The sequence below is a fragment of the Erpetoichthys calabaricus genome, chromosome 1, assembly GCF_900747795.2.
Source record: "Erpetoichthys calabaricus chromosome 1, fErpCal1.3, whole genome shotgun sequence".
In the NCBI taxonomy this organism is placed as follows: Eukaryota; Metazoa; Chordata; class Cladistia; order Polypteriformes; family Polypteridae; genus Erpetoichthys; species Erpetoichthys calabaricus.
Genome location: NC_041394.2, coordinates 313,020,967 through 313,044,823, shown reverse-complemented (window position 1 = coordinate 313,044,823; position 23,857 = coordinate 313,020,967). Strand labels below are relative to the sequence as shown.

Sequence of the window (23,857 nt, the reverse complement as noted above, 5' to 3'; positions counted from 1 at the left end):
ATAAGCACTAGCACTCTGGGACTCAACGAGTCACTGACAGTGTTATCTCTTCCTTGACCAAAAGGAGAGAGAAACTGCCCAGTCAGGGCAACTGACCCCACCATTTTCAGTCCAGCCACTATAAAGCCAAGGTGCTCCAGGCAGGGGTTGTCTCCTTCTGCAGAGAGCAGACAGCAGGACAGCGCTTTCACATAAAAATGGACTGCTCTACAAAGCCTTGAACCACTGTCAGCTATTTTCTTTAGTTTTTTTGTACATATTTGCGCCATAGAGCACCTGTGTATTTTTGGAACTCTGCACTTATTAAAAGAGGTGACCCAACTGGCACATCAACAGTTCTTTAGTAGACATTGTGTTCCCTCAGTGTATCTACTGTATATGTTGTTGCAAAAATTAATATTTGTTAAACCAGAAAACATTTTCCAGTGTTCTTAGCTGGTATGAGTTGAGCCTGATTGAATCTTATGCTGTTAAGGTCAAATGTGTTATGTGTTTAGTGATGCCGTTTTCCACACCACTTGTAAGAAGCTATTATTTGAGTATCTGTGGCCTATCTGTTGTACAGATCTGGCCTTTCTCCTCTTGTGTCGCTTAATAACAAGGTGTTTTGCCCACAGAACTTCCAAATCACTGAATTTTGTTTGTTTATTGCACAGTCCCTGGCAAATTGAGGGACTGCAGAGCACATGGGGGTGTCTTGCTCCTAACTTCTGGACTCACCATGTCTTACACCAACAATTATATCATGATCAATGATGAGAACTTACACATCTATCGTTTGGTTGGACATCAAGTTAACTTCTTGAATGTGTCTGCATGCTGTATATTAATTTGAAGCCAGATAAAGGAGCTGGTGATTTGTATTAAGCACCATATTAATGCAAATAGTTTACTAATTAACGCAATAAATGATTCCTAATAAAAGATTCACTGGGAGGAAAAGCAGAACCAGCTCAAAATGAATCTTGTGATAATCTAATTAGAGTCCATGGAGGAAGGTGAACAATAACATGCAATCTTGCTTAAAACCTAATTTACAGTCAGAAAGCCCTTCAGTTTCATGCTGTCCAACCTCTGTTGGCTAGACTAAATATCTCTGGTCTTTCTCCAACACATTGGAGGACAGCAACTGTATAACATTTAACAGGAATTTTTACATTTCTCATATACTGTAAGGGTCTTGAATGTTTCATATTAGATAGATAGATAGATAGATAGATAGATAGATAGATAGATAGATAGATAGATAGATAGATAGATAGATAGATAGATAGATAGATAGATAGATACTTTATTAATCCCAATGGGAAATTCACATTCTTCAGCAGCAGCATACTGATACAATAAATAATATTAAAGAATGATAATAATGCAGGTGAAAAACAGAGACAAGATTTTTTTTGCCTTTCTTTTATTCAGGACCTGCAGCTGTGCAGCTTGGTGCTCCTGATGTGCTTCTGACACAAGATGATATGGTAGGCCCTGCACCATGTAACACTCAACTGCATTCATGAGGGGGATAATTCTAAATGTCCTTGTCCCCTTTACATGTAGCCTCAGTCTTTCAGTGAACCTTTGATCTCATTCTTCTTATTTCAGTACCCATGTGGAGATACATCATCTAATATCTTCTCAATTGCAATTACAAATTACAAATACTTAGAATATTCCTTTATAGACATGGCATGATCTAGCACAGTATTTTGTTTAATTTTGGGTACGATGAATTATGACAACCAAAGTAGATTACCTAATGAAAATATATTAGAGAAAGGACACTAACCTGCAGTAACTTTATAAATTTTTTATATCCATGGTTTTCTGCCACTGTAGTTAAATTATCCTGCTGTATAAAAAAGAAAACTAAGTGTTAGAAAGTATGTTAGAAAACTGAACGCTAAAACACCTGCTTAGTTTGAAAACCAGCAGTCCTCTTTTATACAGAAATGTCATGATAGTGAGCTTCAGGAAACATTACACAGTATTATCTTTAAATATAAAATAGCACTAATGTCTTAAAAGGAACAAAACCACAGATTAATATTTTGTTTGTTAGGGTGCCAGTTTTTAAAGGGTCATCATAACAGCTTGAATGTTTAGAATTTTCCAGAGAATATCTGGGAACATTCTTCCATTAGAAAGCCAAAACTCAGACCTAATTTCCAGATTTCATGTGAATGCTTCAGTGGGTTCAGATCTAATGACCGTGACAGCCAAAGCATATAGATGGGTTTGTTGCTGAGCTCACTAAACAATCTGTTGACATGGTCATCCCTGAAGACATTGTGGCCCAGCAGGAAAGGAATGTTGCAGTGCAGGATGAATGCATTCTTTTAGAATGGCTAGCGCTAACTTTGTGTTCGTACAAGGCAAATCAAGAAATTACTCTAGACACCATAATGGAACTACGTTTCACTGTTGGAAGAAAGATCTCAGGCTTTTCGACATCTAGTGTTTTATTTAGTTGCAGTAAATGTCTCTCGTCTTTTCTATTCCACTGCCTGCTGCATTAGGTCTATTGTACTTACAGTAAATGTGCATTACCTGGTAAAATGGGTGGTCTGTGCACTTAGCTCTACTATGGTATGTCTAAATACACTGTTCTTAATGAAAATGCCCAATTCGGTGCTATAATTGATGTTTAAGTAACTTGCCTATTTAGACTTGCCCAGTACACTACACTATTTTATAGATATTATAATCTAGGAGTCTGCACTTTTAGCCATAGTTGCCCTTGATGCCCACCACCTCTTCAATGTCACCAAACAGCAGCAAGATGAATGGTTTCCTCTGTCACTGATGATGAAGTCAAGTGTTCCACAACAATCCTCCATTTTTCAAAGACTTGTCTTCTAGTTTCAACTAGGGGGCTCCGCCCCCTGCTCGCTTCACTCGCCAACCCCTGGTCTTGGGTAACCCGAAATAGATTTGAAAGAGATTATTTATCTCCGTCAGTTGTGGTCTTTCGTTTTGAACCCGTGCCTGCTTTGCTTCTGCAGTTTCAGACGCGCATTGTAGGCGCCTGCGTTCATTGATCTTATCCAGGTGGGCTCGTGTTTGTATTGTTGAGCTGTATTGTGTTTGAATTTGGTGTAAAGTGTTCAGCGGTTTGTACAATCCCAAGCAGCACATTATTCCTAACTTCACTCCGCAGTAGTGCCACTCACAATATGGCGGTGATGCCTGCGCCTTCACTCCGCAGTAGTGCCACTCACAATATGGCGGTGATGCCTGCGCCTTTCGTAGTATCTTTGTGGACCTGTGGGGCCTCCGCAGCCTCTCATGTTTGACTCTGGGGTGCAGCGCTGAATCCTCTTTTTTGTGTGGTTGTGTTGTTAGTGGTAGCTATGGGTGCATTGTTGCTTTATTTCTCATTCATGTTAGTTGAGCTCTTTCGTTCTTGGGCCGTGACTCATTCGTTCACGGTGGATACAACATCGCTTGCGGTTTATGAGATGTGTGCCTGCGCAGTACGTCTCATGGTCCCATCGCCGTGTCCCTGCGTCCATATCCGGTTTATTCTCGGTTAGTAATATGGATAAGTAGTGTGGATTACAGATAACAAGACCTGACCATAACCCATATACTAATGGATTCATTCATTCTACCTTTCGGTATATGCTGCGTTCCTCATCTATTTTAGGTGCTTCTACACTTTTGCCACTATCTGTATATCCATTATATAATTTCTGATCCTGAGGAGGTACAGTAGTATACAGTAGTATAATCCAACCACGGAGTAGACATTAGGGCATTCAGATTTAATATGTAAAAATGTTATTACAACTCAAGCTGCATAAAAATGAATGTTTTAGAATATTCAATAAACTGGGAAAAAAAAGTTTTCAAAATGCAACCTGTAAATAACACTTACTGTGATACTTCCATAGCTGGTTGTTGGCATTGACTGAAAATGTTCAGGTTCCAACATTTTGTCTATTATGTGGATGATGCCATTGGAACAGGGTGCTTCAGTTAACAGTATCTTGGCATCCTTATTCAAATATGTGAAACCCTGAAAGAGCAATAAGTCATTACTGATTTTTCACTTTCTTTTCCATCACTGTACAGAACAGATTAGTCCTGATGTTCATAATGCCATCTTGCCACACCAAAATTTTGAACTGTCTACTTCAGATAGGTGAGCTGATTTATGTTAGCCACAGGCGGAGTGGTGGCTCTGAGGCTAAGGATCTGCATTGGCAATTGGAAGGTTGCTGGTTCAAGTCCCGTAAATGCCAATAGGGACTCTGCTCTGTTGGGCCCTTGAGGAAGGCCCTTAACCTGCAATTGCTGAGCTCTTAGAGTAGTGAGAAAAGCGCTATATAAATGCAAAGAATTATTATTATTAGACTTTCAGCTCATTCATTTGAGTTTTGTAATAGTATTGTAATATGGATAAATGTATAATTGGTGCTTGGCATCCTTATGAATCAAAGGGGGGTCTAGTCAAGTTTGATTGGATGAGGAACAATTTTTGTTCCATTTATCTATAAGGTTACAGGTTATTGTTGTCATGTGGACAGACCAGAGTAGTTTTTACTTGCATACACTAATCATCATGCAACATGTTATGACACAATGACATCTTGCCACTCTCCAGCACCGTGACTTGTGAGTATAACAACCCTACCTTAAACCGTCTGTCTTCCTTACCTAAAAATCTCATTTAGATGTGCAGCCCTCTCAAGCCCAAAGTTTTTGATCAGAAAAGTAGAGAAACTATTAGGAACAAAGTTGTTTCAGAGCAGAAGGCAGTTTTTATGTGTTAGTTTGAACAGATTGATTTTATAGACATACTGTATACAATAATTACAGTATGAAGACATAAAAGTTGATACCTGGGAATAAGAGATTTGTATCATTTCTCCTTGGAGTGTGGTGATGTTAATGGGCGTGATAAGGTCACTGATGTCAAGCTGCATGCATCCAACAATGTGATAGCGGAGAACCTGAGACAGCAGCCCTTTAGCTGCCCACTGCTTGACCTAAAACAAGTGGAAATATACAATAATTAAAAATTGTTTCAGACGTATCCTCACTATGGTGAGTTTTAGGCAGGCAGGCAGGCAGGCAGGCAGGCAGACAGATAGATAGATAGATAAAACTTTATTTGTCCCCCAGGGGAAATTTGGCTTTTTACAGATTTACAGTTTATTTTTCTTTGACCTCTGCACACCAGCATATACTGTATATTCTGATGTTTTATGTGCCATTTAGTGACTACAGGCTTACATTCCTTCTGAAACTGATGGCATGAGTTTTCCAGGCTATTAAAATTAAAAAAGTAGACAGATGTAAGCAAATTCAACCACGTGGCTTGAAAAACTGAACTGATTTTACATTGCATTTGAGGGTTCAAAATTACACGGTGCAAAAAAAATATATAATTGATGGGAAAATATCATTAATTTATTAACAATGTAAATGCAAAATCTTCTTATATAATACGCTACCGTGGCTGTCCATTTTTCTGTCCAGGATTTTAAATCACCTGTAGCTCACAAATTGCTTGACCTATTGCCCTGAAATTTGGTACACATATACTATGTGACGTCTACTGTCTGCTTTTGGGGTAATGATTTTTATTATTCTTTTTATTTTTACTTTATTTTATTGTAAAATCAACTGTTGGCAGCGTGCAGAAGGGTGGCCAGCCATTCTCATCCCTACCACCTTCGCAATCACTTCCCCTACCTCATTATATATTAAATCATTCTTGTGGCAGATTGAAGACTTAAGTGCCAGCTTAAGTGAAAAATTAAGAAAAACGTACTAAGTAATTGCAACACAAACACTGACTTATTCAGTTTTAATGTGAAAAGATGCCGATGAAAGAAGAAGCGGGCCACTAGGGTGGAGAAAAGAAGAGTTGCTCAGAAAGCAGCAAGAACATCAACCTCTGAGCAAACGAATGCTAAATGTACAGAGAAAGTAGGAAAACTAAGAATACTCAAGTCAAATGTATTCACTGCACGTTATCGTGCAGTACGTCGTTACTCGTATAACTATAATTACATAAACAAAGTATGATTTACATATCACACAGCTATGGATAATGTTATTTATATAACTATCCTAAATGTCAGACTGCATTTGGTTGTTGGATGTAGACTCCCTCTTTCATGTTTGATTTGTTAGATTAATGTCTTCACTCAGACAATGTTTTTTGAATTATGTTCAGTGGATTAAAGTAATCAAAGATTAATACTTAATAGGGTTTATTGTTATGTCACTTGTTTTTAGTAACATAACAATAAAACATATTGCAAACAAACTTGATTTTTGTTTTATAGCTAACAGACCATGCACCAAGAGTTCCCAAGAAGGGCACTTGGGCTTTTTACAGAAGCTTTTTAAATAAATAATACATAATTAGATAAATATTTAAGTAAGTAAGTAAATAAATAAATAAATAAACACCCAGATATTGGTCTGAACACACACTGGAATGGCTATAAAGCAAGTACATTTTAAAGAAAGCAGAAGTTTTGTCCCAGTCCCAATGAGACATTATGTAGACGTATTCCTGTTGTTATAAAAGACCCCTCAGTGGTGTTTCTTGACACACTTCTGCTGAATAATTCATTGGATGAAAGTCCTCAGTGTTTGTGCGTCATGGAGTGGTTGTGTAGCATTGTTCATAATGGCACTCAGTTTTGTTTTATTTTTGCTACCACCTTCAGGGGTCCAGAGTGTGTCTCACTTAAATGTATAGTTTAAATATATAGTTTAATTTATAAATAACTAATAACTGACATGCCTTGCATTGCCTGGGTAAGAAAGTTATTATTGTAAAGCACTTTGGCCACAGCATTCCTATGTTGTTTTAAATGTGCTATATAAGTAAATTGACATGGACACTGACAAAGTAGAATGGTAGAAAGATAAAAAGGTCATTTAAAATGATATATTACCACATGTTCTTATCCACAAATGGGTTGCATTTAGTAAAACCGTTGTTATTACTGAAAACATTTGTTTGTAAAAAATATTTTTGTTTTTTATTCTCATATAAAGAACCCCAAACTCTGGAGAAAAGGTGGCCCAACCTGGGTTGGCTTGGTGCAATGACAAAAATGGTAAAGTACTTTGACTTTTACTCGACTGATATTTCCGAGTACTTTTTACAACTCTGCACACTAGTCCTCAAAGGTCCACAGCAGCCTAGAAAAAAAGCAAGCCTGGTTCCAAAAACAAGAAGTAGGCTTTGTGTTCTGCAAAGAAAACCAAAGTTATCTTTCAAATGAAAATGGATGAAGGAACCATAAATTCCAGACCCATATTCTGTACCAAAACAATCATTCTTTATAATTAAAGATTTTATTAACAAAAATATTCAATACCATTAAATACATATTACATAAAAGTATGGCTAAATAGAAAACCAAAGGAAAATAAAACCAGCCTACAATCTTATATGTAAGCAAATAAAAAAAATCCAAAACCCAGAAAATTAAAAACTAATACTTACAAAATAAAAATTCCAAATGAGATAGAGATAGAGAGAGTGAGATAGAGATAGAGTGAGATAGATAGATAGAGAGAGAGAGAGAGAGAGAGAGAGAGAGAGAGAGAGAGGGAGAGAGAGAGAGAGAGAGAGAGAGAGAGAGAGAGAGAGAGAGAGAGAGAGAGAGAGATGAATAGCAACAGAAACTCTAATTCATCAGTAGCCAGATTATTTCTGGTAGTGTCTTAAATACAGGGGCGGGTGGTTCCACAGCAACAGTGAAAGGGGGGCCCACCTCCTTAGGATCAACAAACAAAAAACAAGGAACATTGCAATACATCAGCTAACAGAATTAACATAAAATATAAAATGCTAACTAAACAAAATAATATTGATTAAAGCATTACATAATGGCAAAAACACAACATACTATTTAAGCACTATGTACAATGGCTAACCCTGTGCTCTGACCCCCAAAGGTCATGCAAAAGACAGTTTCCCCTTGAAGACTAACAAAGCATATGAAAATAAGTTTACAAAATAATATTCAAAAACAACATAGGGATAAAAAAAGGGGTAAACAAATTTGAGCCAAGGATGAAACCCTGATTGTTCCATAAAATCTTGCTTCCTAAATGTGTATGATAAGGTACAAAGGTGATTAAGTTTTATTATTATGATTTATTCATTAAACATAGACAAATATTCAGACACTTAGTGTTTCTATGTCTTTATTTTCATAAACAAAATGCACACCTCAATAACAGTACCTCACTTGTCCTGGTACTTTACATCATACCAGATAAGCTAAATGATCCTAGAAAAAGTAAAAAATTGAAGCAAGGAAAACAAAAAGTAGTTTAACTTATCCAAAAATGAACAGAAGGAGAAACGAGCCCCAGAAGCGATGTCCTGTAAGTCATCATTGTATTAGTGATTGAAAATGTGCTCAGACATTAATGAGTGTAACATTAGAAATGATTTGATAGCTTCATTATCTCTGGATTATAATTATTCACTATATCAATGGCACTATAATTTACCAGCAAAGAGTTAAAATATACTTTGTCCATCTTGGTCAACACCGTTGCAGTCAATAATTTTAGTTTTAGACTTTTAATTAGATTTTAACCCTTCATCATATACTACTTTAAAAAATATGTCTAAAAAATACAAGTTACAAGTAGTTATAGACCCTACACAACCACCAACTAACAGCAGGGCATCAAGCGATGCAATTTTTACATCACTTCAGTTAAAATCTGGTGTTTATGAAAGCTTTTTCATAAAGTCACTGCAAAAATATTTAATTATGTGATATTATAAAATGCTATTTAAAAACAAGTATTTTATGTACTCTGTTTATACATATAATTATTATTTTTAGTTCTGCGTTGAAACATTGTTACACAAATGTTTAACAAACAAAAAGTGATATGTACTGCTTGGATGAAGTAAACAAAAATTAAAAATGTTCCAAAAAATCCCAGAATGGAAACAGTGGTATTGTAAAGGGTATAAAATGGTGAACTTGATACTTACAAGCAGACTGGTTCTAAAGGCATCAGCAGTGGGAATGAAGACGGTGAATGGACCTTCGCCTGACAAGTCCTTAACCATACTTCCCTGAAATAGCAGACAGAGTTTTCAGATATAAAAATGTCTTTTTATGCCACAGATCACCACATCAGGATTGGTTTTCTGTAAGACTCCACTGTGGAAACATCATCACTAGAAGCTTATTTCAATGCTCTATTTGCTGTTACTACCACCTTGCAGTTCAAACCTACCCATTGACGTCTTGATATTTCAGTGTTTCATCAGATAATAAGATTTAATAAGATAATACTGTCGCCTATTTACTGTTGTTTTCTATCACCGTTATGATTACTCACTGATTAGTGCCAAGCATGATGTTGTTGTACAATGTACTGCTTTTCATCATGTAGGTCTATAGATTTATACCAGAATAAACAAAGAAAACAAACACAAAGCTATTTGGATTCATTTCATATTTGGAATACAGTATACTTCATAATTGACTTTAGTCCTGCAGTGTGCATGATGCTTCCAGGATAGGCCCTGGCTCCAACGTTGGAGTGGTTGCCACATCATTGTTGTCATCTCTCCATATGGTTTTTCTGTTGGTTTGACATATGTGTTGTCTTGTCGAAAATGGTGATAAGAAGAACTGCACCTTTAAGGGAGGGCAGGAAGTCGTTTAAAAGAAACAGGATGTCTCAAGCAGAGGAGGAATTTTCAAACTCAGAAGACCTCAGCAAGTGTGGGGAGAGAGAAATATTTTCAGGCTGGAGAAAATACGATCTATCGGGACAGAAGCCTGTTCTGCACCATCCACAGCTAGATTGTTTACATGATGGGGTGAGACATGCTAGGAAAGGTTATCCTGGAGAAATGATCTGCTTGAAGGCTGTGGAAAAGTTGGTTCACATAAACAGTGTGTGCTTTTTTTATCTGAGAGGCTTTTCTGTCTTTCACACACACTGAGCATTATCTGATTTGTGGATTGAACTTGCATATTGTCTGGATTGATATTTTTTGAACTGGTTACTGTCATTTATGTTGTGTTTATGTTGTGTCATGCTTAACTTGTGTTTTTGCCCTTTATCATAACAAATAGCAGTGACTAGCTGCAGACCTGGGGCCGTATTTATTAAGCGTCTCAGAATTACTCCAAGGAATTACACTAAAAGCCTGACTAGAATAAGAATTTTCCCTATCTCAGAGTAGGACATACAGTAAGTAGAACCCTACACCAACTTTCAGCTAGGAGTGAGAGTTCACGTTTGAGAGTGAATGACATCATGACTTCACGACATCCCCGAGCCACAAATTGGAACTCATGATGATGCTTTAGTCTTCTGATACTAACGCTAAGGCTGTACCGCAAAGATAATAATAATAACAATTAAAATAGTAGTAAAAGAAGAAAATACAACAAGGTAGGATATTGTGCTAAGTTACATATAATTGTTGCCACTTCACAACATCTCACGGAATGATACTGTAATGAGCACCAAAATGGAAAGTCAGAGACATGCACCAAATGAGCGTAAAGCCTGAAACTGACACGTTTATTTAATTATGAATGCTCCAGGTGATGCTACTGCCTTCGCATGCTGGGATAGACTCCAGCTTCCCCACGATCTTGCTCAGGATAAAGATATAGAAAATGGATAGTTGGGCAGATTTTATATGGTCATACTTTCAGATAAATTGCCCTCATGCTATTATGGCCACAGGAAACACCTCATAAAATAAGTCACTGTAACTAGCCTCAACTATTCTTGCTCTGTTTCAGAAGTCACATTCACTCTTCCACTGTTTCAAACGTCTTCCACTGTGTCATGCCGTGCCGCTATCTCTCTGTGATTCCCCCTTGTCTCGATTTTATCCAGTGTCTCAAAAATTTCTGCCTACCTTCATGATCTTTCCCAGGCTTGTAAAATGCAACAAGAATGTTTCAGAGGTTTGTTGAATTCTGAGCTCAGCATACCTGTGTGACATTTTCAGTGTCAATCATCCATCCTGCCTCGCCTATCTTCAGGGTAATATGCTGGCCAATACACCTCGCATCCATGACCACCTGTCTGTTGATACTGTGATATCACTTGCAGTTCACATATGTGTGCTCATCCTCACTTGTGGCAATGATCTCTATGTATGTGCCAATATGCATGAATGCAGCTTGCTTTACTATTACCTCATCTGGAGTCATGGGTAAATGTATAAATCTGAAAATTACCTCATGCATTGCAAGGGCATTTGGTGCAAAATTTGAGAAATGGCTGGTTGTGACATACTCAGATCATCACTATTGCAAAGCTGACTTGTACACATAATATTACCAACACAGTAAATTCAACAAACTGTGCATGGCTTCTCCATATAGGTGGAGTGAATATGAACGTACAAGATTTGTTACAAATATTATTGTAAAATCAATTTCCGTTTATGAGTTCATCATTCACCACCATTTCCTGGGATCCTCTTCTTGAAAGCCATCTTCTGGGAGCTCCTAGCGAGTTAGAACAGCTCACAAGCTCTCCTAAATCCTGGTGAAATTAGGAGTAGTCTCCTAAATTAGATAAAAACTGATAAAATAGTTGTATTCCTAATCCTAAGAGTAGGGCCACATTTGCATCACTCTGCGACTTTTGAGCCAGTTAGGGCTGTTTTCCTACTCTGAGACACTTGATGAAGTCAGGCACGGGTCTGACCCATTTCATAGTATAGCGAGGGATTGGTACACCATTCCCCCCGATGGAAAAACTGAGTTTAGAAAGTGAATGGAATTATGGTTAATACATTGTATTTTACTTCAGGTTTGTGCAGATACTTTATTTGTCCCCTGTTAGTTAATTATGTTTTGTTTCTTAGGGTATTTTAGGCCCCTAAACATATTTTTAAAGCACTGTCACAGTATTTTTCAAAATGTACTTCACTTAAGAACACAATTTCCCTTGTCAGATTTAATGTTTATTATAATTGTGAGAAAATAACTTCCACTTCTCCTCCTTCTCTCCCAAATTATTACAGTGGTTATTACTCCTGTCTCACCAGGTTGGTGACACAGTGTACACCTACCAAAGACCCGGAAAATATTGTGAGACATGTTCTACAGCTGCTTGAAAATAGAAGAGGTCATTGGCACAAGTTTCCATTTGATAAATGAGAAAATAATGAAGAAGTGTGTTTTAAGGGGCTGCAAGGGTGAAACCATCTTACATTAAAGGCTAAAATTAACCAAGAAATTAAATCTCTCAGAACTTTTGTGGAGCCGTTGCTCTCAAACTGTTTTCTAGCTACATCAATAAATAAAATGCAATACCTTGAGTTTGAGCAAGAAGTGGGAAGTACTGGGACTTAGAAGCTCCTGTGGATGAAGACAAAAATATAATTAAGTAAATAACGCTGACAATGCTGTTCCTCTTAATTTCCTATTGGGGTTCCTTCCGTACCGCAGACAGGGAGCCTCGACACTTCAGTCCATTGCCAACGTATCCTGAGTGGCAGGTGCAGTTTCTTTCTCCTGGTCCAATATGAGTGCAGAGTGCAGATTCACTGCAACCTCCATTTTTCTGGAAAATGACAAAAAGAAATTTGCGTTATAGACGTGGGCTGAAACTTTCCAAACAAATTGTGCTTTGGTCTGTTTCATGAGTTTGATATGATGGACATTTCGGTTATGGACAGCACATGTTACTTGAGAAACGTGGATATAATGAGGGGGTGTTGGGGCACACAGTGTGCCGATTATGAAAATCTTGTGATCAACAAATATACAAACTCAGCTTGAGATCATATGATATCCAATGGTGGGCAACGTGCTATAGACTGGCACTGGACTGAACTTCATTGACAAACTTAAAAAATATAGTGTTCTTTTATAAATGTGAAAATAGACTAAAAATCTTTAAAAAAACAAAAAAAGGCATAATTTTACTATCACTGTTTTTTTAGGTGCACAAGCCAAGCAGAAGCACAAGAGAATGATTTGCAAACAATTCAGTTATGTCAGTGTACTTCAGTCCTCACAGTTTTGTGGCTAAGGACCTGCACTGATACCTGGAAGTTTGCTGATTCAAATCCCATTACTGACAGAAGCGATCCTACTTTGTTGGATCCTTGAGCAAGGCCATTAACAGGAAAAGGGTTGTACAATGGCTGACCCTGGGCTCTGAACCCCAAAAGGTCACGTGAAAAGACAATTTCCGCTCAGGGATTAATCAAGTATATAAAAAAAGGTGATACTAGATAGATAGATAGATAGATAGATAGATAGATAGATAGATAGATAGATAGATAGATAGATAGATAGATAGATAGATAGATAGATAGATAGATAGATAGATAGATAGATAGATAGATAGATAGATAGATAGATAGATAGATAGAGGTGAAACAATCGTTGCCACGAGTCACAAGTGCCCGCCACTCAGGCTAATTTAGAATAAAAAAAGACAGTCACAGTTTAGAAGTCACAATGACTGATGAAAAAAAGGAAGGCCTGAAAACAGAGAAAGAATGAGTTATCCTGTGCAATGTGGTTATATTAAATTCGCAGAGAAAATTGTGAGTACTGTGCACAGCTTGACTCGCTATTGTGGTTAAAATGTGAGTGAACATGGGTGTTTATTCTAAAATTTGAAACACTACCATAGAACATTACTTGATAAAAGAACTGTTTTGAAAAAAGACACATCTGGAGCAAAATCAAAACAAGATTAGTCTATCAGAGTAAAATACATGCTGAACCAAATCATTACCTACACCTTTTTTCCTAAAGGAAGACAAGGCACCTGGGCAGAAATATGGTTCACGGATAGTGCTGACCCTCAGACAAGTATTCCTAAAGTGCATACAAGTCCAAACAATTTGTGAAAAATAATATGCCTAATTGTTCTTACCGTCTATTAATCTCCATTCATGAAGCAATGCCAGTTAGTTTTGATGGAGATATTTCAAGATTTTATCAAGAACCTTTAAGAAATTCACCATGCAAAGATCTCAAGGAATGATGGGGAAAAAGTGCTTTCTATTAGAATTTTAGATAAGGAATGGAACTCAGCTATTCAGAAAATTCATTTTTCTTTAATTTGTGCAACACATACTATTCCCTTAGGTCAATTGTTTTGGCAGTGCTCCACACTCGCATCATTTTGACCTAAAATCCTTGCATATCTTCCAAATTTAAAAATCACCCCTAACCCCTTGACAGAATACATCTGAAGTAGCACCTGATGTTTAGACTTTGGTAAGAAAGAATTCATTCTTGTTATCATAAATAGCTTGCCGAGTCTTGGCTTGATCCTTCGTCCTGTTTTAATATACATGAGGAATCACACTGGACCTTTAGCTGAGGCAGGTAGAAGACAGAGGTTATGCATTTTCTTTTTAGTTAGAGGGATTTATCTCTTACATCTTTTTTTGGAACATAATGGTTGTATTGCTGCATTACTCATGTGAAGGTCTCATCAGTTGTACTGTGTGCTACTATATGTGTTTATTTCTCTTAAATAAAGTAAAATAAATTAAATCATTAGCTATCAAGTGATACATGGCTGATTACTCCCACTTGCTCAGATGTATCAGATCCCCAAGGTGTGTCTCAGACTAAATAAAACGACAGGCACTGGAAAGGCAAAAAAAGGACACGCAAATGGCATGTGTTTGCTTGACTTTTATTCATTGGGAAATGTCTAAATAGGTCAACTACACAGCAATCTGGACAACAAATAAGAGAATTTATTTTCATGTGAATACTTTAGAAAGAAAAACGTAAATATTATTACTGTACTGTTATATCCTATCTATATCCTTCTGTTTTTAGACATCAGAACAGTCTAGACAAGGACAGGCCATTTAGGGCAAGAAAGCTCACTAGTCCTATCCACTTAATTTTCCCAAAATAACATTAAGTCTAGTTTTGAAAGTCCCTAAAGGCCTACTGTCCACCACACTACTTGGTAGCTTATTCCATGTGTCTCTGGTTCTCTATATAAAGAAACACTTCCTAATGTTTGTGCAAAATTTACCCTTAACAAGTTTCCAACTGTGTCCTTGTGTTCTTGTTGAACTCACTTTAAAGTAACGGCCTCAATCCTGGAGGATGCTGGAGATCACCATGTTAAATTTTAATTAATTCAATTGTTCAGTAAAATTTTAACATTTCAGTAAAATACCATTGCAAACTATATACTTTTTGTATATATACATACATATTTGACATATATAAACAAAAAACCTGTGTGTGTGCATGGAGCTGTTCACTCTCCACATGCTCAACGACAGCCACTAGATGACACATGCATGCACTTTGACATTTTTTCAGCACTTGCATGCACCTCACTTCTCACTACGAACAACCTGTGTGCAGCAAATACCGCAGTGCAAAACCAACATTGTGCCAATGACACACATTAAAAGATGCAACGTCGAAACACAACAATCGCTGTGGCTCAACAGTGTGCAAGTGAATCAACTCAGCCACAGATAGCAAGCCTTTAAGTTTTTACTAAAAAAATTGTCTATCTGGAGGTCTTTTCTTGAGACAAACATTAATAGGACCCATATGCCAGCGATACAGCTAAGATATGGTATTGCCAGTGTCTTCTTATAAAAGCCAGTAGGGCAGCAAGCACAGATGGGTCCATGTACTCTGCCCTGCCCTGTTCTCTGCCCTGTGTTGTTCTTAAGAGTTAGCTGACGCCTCTCCAAGGTCATGATTAAAGTAAAACTGCTAGGGAGTCTTTCGGTTGTTTTTTGTTCCAAAGACCACACACAGCTAGTATGTACTGTATATACTGTATATATATATATATATATATATATATATATATATATATATATATATATATATATATATATATATATATATATATAGTATATATATATATAAATATATATATATATATATATATATATATATATATATATATATATATATATATATATATATATATATACACACACACACAGTCATATGAAAAAGTTTGGGAACCCCTCTCGGCCTGCATAATAATTTACTCTACTTTCAACAAAAAAGATAACAGTGGTATGTCTTTCATTTCCTAGGAACATCGGAGTACTGGGGTGTTTTCCAAACAAAGATTTTTATTGAAGCAGTATATAGTTGTATGAAATTAAATCAAATGTGAAAAACTGGCTGTACAAAAATTTGGTTCCCCTTGTAATTTTGCTGATTTGAATGAATGTAACTGCTCAATACTGATTACTTGCAACACCAAATTGGTTGGATTAGCTCGCTTAGCTTTGAACGTCACAGACAGGTGTGTCCAATCATGAGAAAAGGTATTTAAGGTGGTCAATTGCAAGTTGTGCTTCCCTTTGACTCTCCTCTGAAGAGTGACAGCATGGGATCCTCAAAGCAACTCTCAAAAGATCTGAAAACAAAGATTGTTCAGTATCATGGTTTAGGGGAAGGCTACAAAAAGCTGTCTCAGAGGTTTAAACTGTCAGTTTCAACTGTAAGGAATGTAATCAGGAAATGGAAGGCCACAGGCACAGATGCTGTTAAACCCAGGTCTGGCAGGCCAAGAAAAATACAGGAGCGGCATATGCGCAGGATTGTGAGAATGGTTACAGACAACCCACATTTTGCTGCAGGTGGTGTATCTGTACATCGTTCTACAATTCAGCGCAACTTGCACAAAGAACATCTGTATGGCAGGGTGATGAGAAAGAAGCCCTTTCTGCACTCACGCCACAAACAGAGTCACTTGTTGTATGCAAATGCTCATTTAGACAAGCCAGATTCATTTAGAACAAAAGTGCTTTGGACTGATGAAACAAAAATTGAGTTATTTGGTAATAACAAAAAGCGCTTTGCATGGCGGAAGAAGAACACCGCATTCCAAGAAAAACACCTGCTACATACTGTCAAATTTGGTGGAGGTTCCATCATGCTGTGGGGCTGTGTGGTTAGTTCAGGGACTGGGGCCCTTGTTAAAGTCGAGGGTCAGATGAATTCAACCCAATATCAACAAATTCCTCAGGATGATGTTCAAGGATCAGTCACAAAGCTGAAGTTACGCAGGGGTTGGACATTCCAACAAGACAATGACCCAAAACACAGTTCGAAATCTACAAAGGCATTCATGCAGAGGGAGAAGTACAATATTCTGGAATGGCCATCACAGTTTCCTGACTTGAATATCATCGAAAATCTATGGGATGATTTGAAGCAGGCTGTCCATGCTTGGCAGCCATCAAATTTAACTGAACTGGAGAGATTTTGTATGGAAGAATGGTCAAAAATACCTCCATCCAGAATCCAGACACTCATCAAAGGCTATAGGAGGCGTCTAGAGGCTGTTATATTTGCAAAAGGAGGCTCAACTAAGTATTGATGTAATATCTCTGCTGGGGTGCCCAAATTTATGCACCTGTCTAATTTTGTTATGATGCATATTGCATATTTTCTGTTAATCCAATAAACTTAATGTCACTGCTGAAATACCACTGTTTCCATAAGGCATGACATATATTAAAAGGAAGTTGCTACTTTGAAAGCTCCAAAAAATTAACAGGGGTTCCCAAACTTTTTTATATGACTTATATATATATATATATATATATATGAAGGGTTTATGGAGATATAGAGATTGTGAGCTGCGAAGCTGATCGCACCCCCAGAAGATACAGATGCCCCTGGGAAAACCCCTAAGAAACATAGACAGATTACCTTCACATTCCCCCTTTCCCTTCTAGCCGGCTCTGTCGCATAATATGCCTCTCGTGCGGTGCTCCGCCTTCTTAAAAAGCCTGCACGGGCTTCTCTCAGTTTGTTAAAATTGATTGCTTGCTTCTCCTTCTCTCTCTCAGACATTCTCTGCTCCTGGGGGAACTGTCATCTCTGAGTTGTCATGGAGCACAGTTTAAACTTTTGAAAAGAGACAAATGTTTGTTTGCAGTGTTTTGAATAAAGTTCCTTTCTTTTCTACAACCTCCTGTGTCTCTGTGCAAATCTGTGACCCAAGCGTGACAAGATATACAGTATATCTCACTATTTGGAGACCTCAAGACAATGTAAACACCTTGGAGTGTTTAAAAATGATACCATTTATTTTCTCTGATTTGCATACACTGAAGTGCCTCTCAAGTGTATTGTATATATGTAGATGAACATAACTTGTTCAATACCATTACAGTAATCCCTCCTCAATCGCGGGGGTTGCATTCCAGACCCCCCCGCGGAAGGTGAAAATCCACGAAGTAGAAACCATATGTTTATATGGTTATTTTTATATTGTCATGCTTGGGTCACAGATTTGCACAGAAACACAGGAGGTTGTAGAGAGACAGGAACTTTATTCAAACACTGCAAACAAACATTTGTCTCTTTTTCAAAAGTTTAAACTGTGCTCCATAACAAGACAGAGATGACAGTTCTGTCTCACAATTAAAAGAATGCAAACATATCTTCCTCTTCAAAGGAGTGCACATCAGGAGCAGAGAATGTCAGAGAGAGAGAGAGAGAAAAAAGCAAACAAAAATCAATAGGACTGTTTGGCTTTTACGTATGCGAAGCACCACCGGACAAAGCAGCTGCAAGGATGTACAATGTAAAGGTAGTCTTTCAGCATTTTTTAGAGGAGCGTCCGTATCCTCTAGGCCAGTGTGCGAACAGCCCCTCTGCTCACACCCCCTCCATCAGGAGCAGAGAATGTCAGAGAGAGAGAGAGAGGGGGAAAGAGAGAGAGAAAGAGAAAAACAAACAATCAAAAATCAATACGTGCCCTTCGAGCTTTTAAGTATGCGAAGCACCGTGTGGGAAGGATGTCGCTTGACAAAGCAGCTGCACAGAAGGGAGCAACGTGAAGGTAATCTTTCAGCATTTTTAGACGAGCATCCGTATAGTCTAGGGGTGCGAACAGCTCCCCTGCTCACACCCCCTCCGTCAGGAGCAGAGAATGTCAGAGCAAGAGAGAGAGAGAGAGAGAAAAGCAAACAATCAAAAATCAATACGTGCTGTTTGATCTTTTAAGTATGCGAAGCACAGTGCGGGAAGCATATCGCTTGACAAAGCAGCCATATGTAAGCCCAGCAAGGAAGAGAGCAATGTGAAGGTAATCTTTCAGCGTTTTTTGAGGAGCGGCCATATCCTCTAGGGGTGCGAACAGCCCCCGTGCTCACAATATATTTGAGGAGTTTTATTTAATACGTAATACGCTGTAAAGGACAGCCGGGTCCCATGCCCGGCAGGGACGCCTCTGCTGCAGCTGTTCCGGGGGAGCAGCCATGGACTATTCAATACCTCCCCCGGGACGCTTGGTGGCAGCCTCCCTGGCAGCCAATGATTCCCCAACCCGGCACATGGCTCCATGGGAGATGGAGTCCTCCACAGCCTGGTTGGGGGCTCGGATGGCCGCCAGGGGGAGCTGCGTGGAGTCAGCAGCCTGGCTGGTCATACCTTCAGCCCCACCCAGAAGGGCAATCAGGACCAGGTGGCCAAGCACCTGGACCGCTTCCGGGTGGGATATAAAAAGGGCCAGCCACCACCACTCAGGGAGCCAGAATCGGGAGGAAGAGGACGAGGTTGCCTGGGAGGAGTGGTGGTGCTGCGGTAGAGAGAAGAAGTGTGGTTTGTGTGTTATTTAAGTGCTTGTGGGACTGTGTTTGGCCTGTGGGACACGGGGAAGGCGTGCCCCACAGCTGAAGAAAAATAAAAAACTGTTTGTTACACGTGCCTCTGCCTCAGTCTGTGCCGGGTTGGGCGCTATATAGCGCACCATATTACAACGCGCTCTGGTTGGGTAGCTTCTCAGCCATTTGCCAATAGCGTCCCTTGTATGAAATCAACTGGGCAAACCAACCGAGGAAGCATGTACCAGAAATTAAAAGACCCATTGTCCGCAGAAATCCGCGAACCAGCAAAAAATCCGTGATATATATTTAAGTATGCTTACATATAAAATCCGTGATAGAGTGAAGCCGCGAAAGTCGAAGCGCGATATAGTGAGGGATTACTGTACTTTGCCATTTTACTCAGTCTTGTTGCATGGCATGGAGCAGTGCATGTGGCAGACTCTATCAGACTTGGACACCCATCTTGAATTCATTGTTAACGGAGACTCACGACTACATTTTATATTCAGCATTTTCCCCCAACAATCATTCAAAAAGAACTTATGATTTCATCATCAAATAACATTTTAAAAAATGTGATCATGGGAACAAAACAATTACTTGTTAAGAAAATTTCCAGCAAACAAGAAGTTAAAGGCGGAATAAAAAAAAAAAAACTATTGTCAGGGATTGTTGATCACCCCAAAAAAGACCAGGGGCCTCATATATAAACGGTGCGTCTCTGACGCGGCTTTATAAATACAGTTGGTGTAAAGCCACGTACATTTCCATGGTAGCTCATACCCTGTCGTACGCAAGTTCTCTGCTCGGTTTTGCAGACTGGTGGCACCCAACGTCAAAGCAGTGCTACTGTTCCTTTGTGGTTATCCTTACTTTTTCAAATCCACATTCCTGACGTGGCTTTATAAATACACTGAAATTAACCGCATATTGTTTATTAGTTTAATGCATCTGATTGTAATTAACCTGTAATAATATAATGGTCCACGGAATGGCCAAACTATTCCAAATACCATAGCTGCTTTAGCGTTGTTACTCTCATTGCATCTTCTTCTTCTTTCAGCTGCTCCTGTTAGGGGTTGCCACAGCGGATCATCTTTTTCATATTACTCTCACTGCCTCACTCGGAGTATTTATATCACTGTATTTGAGTGTGGAATCACAGCTCTACAGCAGTTGAGTGGAAAGAGAATTATTGGTATACAGTACAGCATCTAGCACACGCTGCCTCAGCCATGCTGCCTATTTGAACTGCTTGCATATGGAAAACGCTTCAGAGCCTTTCCTGTACGGACCTCATGGTTCAGAAACAATTTCATCCTAAAAACTATAAACTATAAAATGTTAATAAATAACATTTGAGGACACGGTGTCCCAGCGCTAGCGAGGAGCTGGAGCTCCGTTCACGGATTGTTCCTGCCTTGCGCTGTATTCTTGCTGGGGCTGGCGTGACACTGGAAGGATAGATGGATAGAATAATTAAACATGTACTACGAAGATATTTCAATGTTCCTTAAAAGTTTTGAAGAATCGGCATTCTAAGCTTACAGATGGTGTAACGTCTATTACAGAGCTGATTGTGTGGCGATTTGGTATTTTGAGAAAGAAAAGGAAGGACAGGAATTGGTACGTTTGAAAGTGACAGTACTGCTGCAATAAATTATTTCATCGAAGGTCACGCACGGCACAGAAAGCATCTTGCGTGAGGCATGAACAATACTGCACCACCGTGTTCCCATGTTTAGTAGCATGCTTTAACTCCTATCATCATGAAACTAATATCAAGTATACATCTCAGTGTTTGAATTATTTAGAGAGCTGTAATATCACGTAATGGATTCTGTGCCCTGTTGGAGGAAGAGAAAGCCCATTTAAGAAGCAGGTAGTGATTCACACACATAGAGCACATAGAAGAACACATACAAAACAAAGCATTTAACATGTTACATTAGTTACGATGGTATTTGAGAAACTAGTAAATTAAATTATTTAAAGATGAAGTTTATGATGTTCTACTTTAATGACAAAATAAAGTATGTGATTAAAGTGGAAATTTCGAGATTAAAGTTGACATTTCGTGCTTTTTTCCCACTGTGTGCCTATTTTTTTTTCTCTGTACCCTAATAAGCTTTCATATGACACTCAGACGGTAGGCTACGACTCGCCTTTTCATGGCGACTTTCATATCTGACAACTTCTTTTTTATTTCCAGCGTTGTGCGACTTTGTGAACTTGAGCTTTCGAGTTTCTCCGACACTCTATGTCACTCGATCAAGTTCCTTTAGTTGTTAATACCACTGTTTAAACCAAGAAATAGTAAATTTTTCTTGCCTCCACTTGGTATTCACTGAAATTCTTCTATTCCACCTCCCCAACCGTGCTTTTGCCATTGCCTTTTCAAAGAACACTGAGCTTAAGGGATATGTGTATTGATTTGTATATTCAAAGAGGCATAATTCTGGGAGGAGTTTGGGGAGTGGAAGCAGGCGAGTGCACGTGCGTTACTTTTCATGCTGACTGGAATTTATGGAGTGGAAGAACGTGGAAATTGTCAAAGACACAGATTTATGCATCTGGATCTTTTTGCGCGTACGAACATTTCTACTTTTGTCCTTACCCCATATTTTAGTGTGAATTCTATGCACGGCATTATGCATGAGGCCTCAGGAGATGAACGCAAAAGGAGAAGACAAAAGAATTGTTAGGGGTTTGCAGAGGGCTCCAGAAAGCTAATAACCGAGATTATAACTGAAATGAATCTGAAACTAACTAAAATTCACACCTACATTGCAAATGGGTTGTATAATCCACTGAGGGATAATCAAAAGTGCTGGATTTTGTAAATTTATACAATTCTGTTTACTGGAGAATATACGAAGACAATGTTAAGCCATCTGAACATCATCTAGCAATGAAATTTAGTTGATACATGCTGCAATCCACTAATCTTAAATTCACAAAAAAAGTCTATAACTTCATGGCTGAATAAAAGTAAATTTAGTGTTTTTGGATACCTAAATGAAAGTCTAGGCCTTAAATCTTTAGAAACGACATTGTAGGATAGGAAATGAACAGCTTACGCTTGAAAGGCCTTCACCTTCCATAGTAACGAGTGACTGATCAACAGCAATGCCTGTACGTATTGAGCATAAATGTGTGATAATTTATGAGGCCAATACTTACAGGTTTATTTTTTTCCATCAGGTTTCCTTTAATAGAATTTGGAAGAAGACCTTAACACATTAAGTGCCAAAACTAGAATATTGTTTCTGAAAACAGCAGGGATCAGGTTCATATATGAAGCAATGCTTGACTGTACACAGTAGATGATAGACAGCAGTGCAAAAATCTCAGTTCTGTTTATATTGGAAAAATCCCCTTCAGAAGAGATGTTATAGGTCTTACCTTCAAACAAAGGTTGATAGATTTACAGGATTTCCCATCTCCTGAATAACCAGGGAGGCAATTACAGGCACTCTTAAAGAAAGCAGGAGAGGAGTTATAAGCATCAATTGAAATTCAATAGAATCTTCATATCCAAAGCACATTAACAGCAGAGTTGTAACTGTACTTACTATCACAGCAATGCACCATTATGATGTCCCACAACAGGAGAAGGACATAAATAAATATGGTAACTGATCTATACAATCTACACATTTCTGTCCACATGCCAAATGACCTACTGTACTCTTACCCACAGGGTTTTCTGATAAGCATTTCCCAATTTTTCTCATTGGTCTATTATAATTTGAATCTAAGGTGTCAGAAACACCCTTATACCTTTGCATTTACTAAACATAACATATAACTGGAAGAGGAACAACAGAAAATCTGACACAGATATGAGGGAACTCTTTTAACCCACATACTATAGAGCTAGTTACCAAGCAATGTACTACATTTCATCTGGTATCAAAATTATTTTTGGAAAACCAGAATAGCTCTAAATTAACTGAGCTCAGCTGACTCTGTTTTTGATTTGTTTTGTCTTGTAATTAATATCTAATGCTTTAACTGCCAGAATCCTGATCTACACAGAGAGGTAAGGAAAGTGAAATAATAGCTCTAGAACATTAAAACAATCTAGATGAGAACAGGCCATTCAGGTAAACAAAGCTTGTCAGTCAGATCCACTTCATTCTTCTATCCAGTGAGAAGTCATGCAAAATGACAACGATAAAGGGGCCTGAGCTGCCATCAAAGCTTGCATATTGTAATCTGTACAGTTAGCCAATAAAAAATGTAATTTTGCCTGACTTCTCATTGCATCCA

At 38.3% G+C, this 23,857-nt stretch overlaps 1 protein-coding gene across 1 annotated transcript in view; it reads right to left on the bottom strand.

Moving 5' to 3' along the window:
- stab2 (stabilin 2) overlaps positions 1–23,857 on the bottom strand; it is a 253,190-nt gene that overhangs the window by 60,780 nt on the left and 168,553 nt on the right. The window contains exons 44-50 of the mRNA XM_028817445.2: positions 22,988–23,059; positions 12,433–12,552; positions 12,303–12,347; positions 8,993–9,076; positions 4,842–4,988; positions 3,875–4,015; positions 1,784–1,846 (exon numbers count right to left, since the gene is read on the bottom strand). Of these exons, the coding sequence (XP_028673278.2) occupies positions 1,784–1,846; positions 3,875–4,015; positions 4,842–4,988; positions 8,993–9,076; positions 12,303–12,347; positions 12,433–12,552; positions 22,988–23,059 (672 nt within the window). The remainder of the gene's footprint in view (positions 1–1,783; positions 1,847–3,874; positions 4,016–4,841; positions 4,989–8,992; positions 9,077–12,302; positions 12,348–12,432; positions 12,553–22,987; positions 23,060–23,857) is intronic.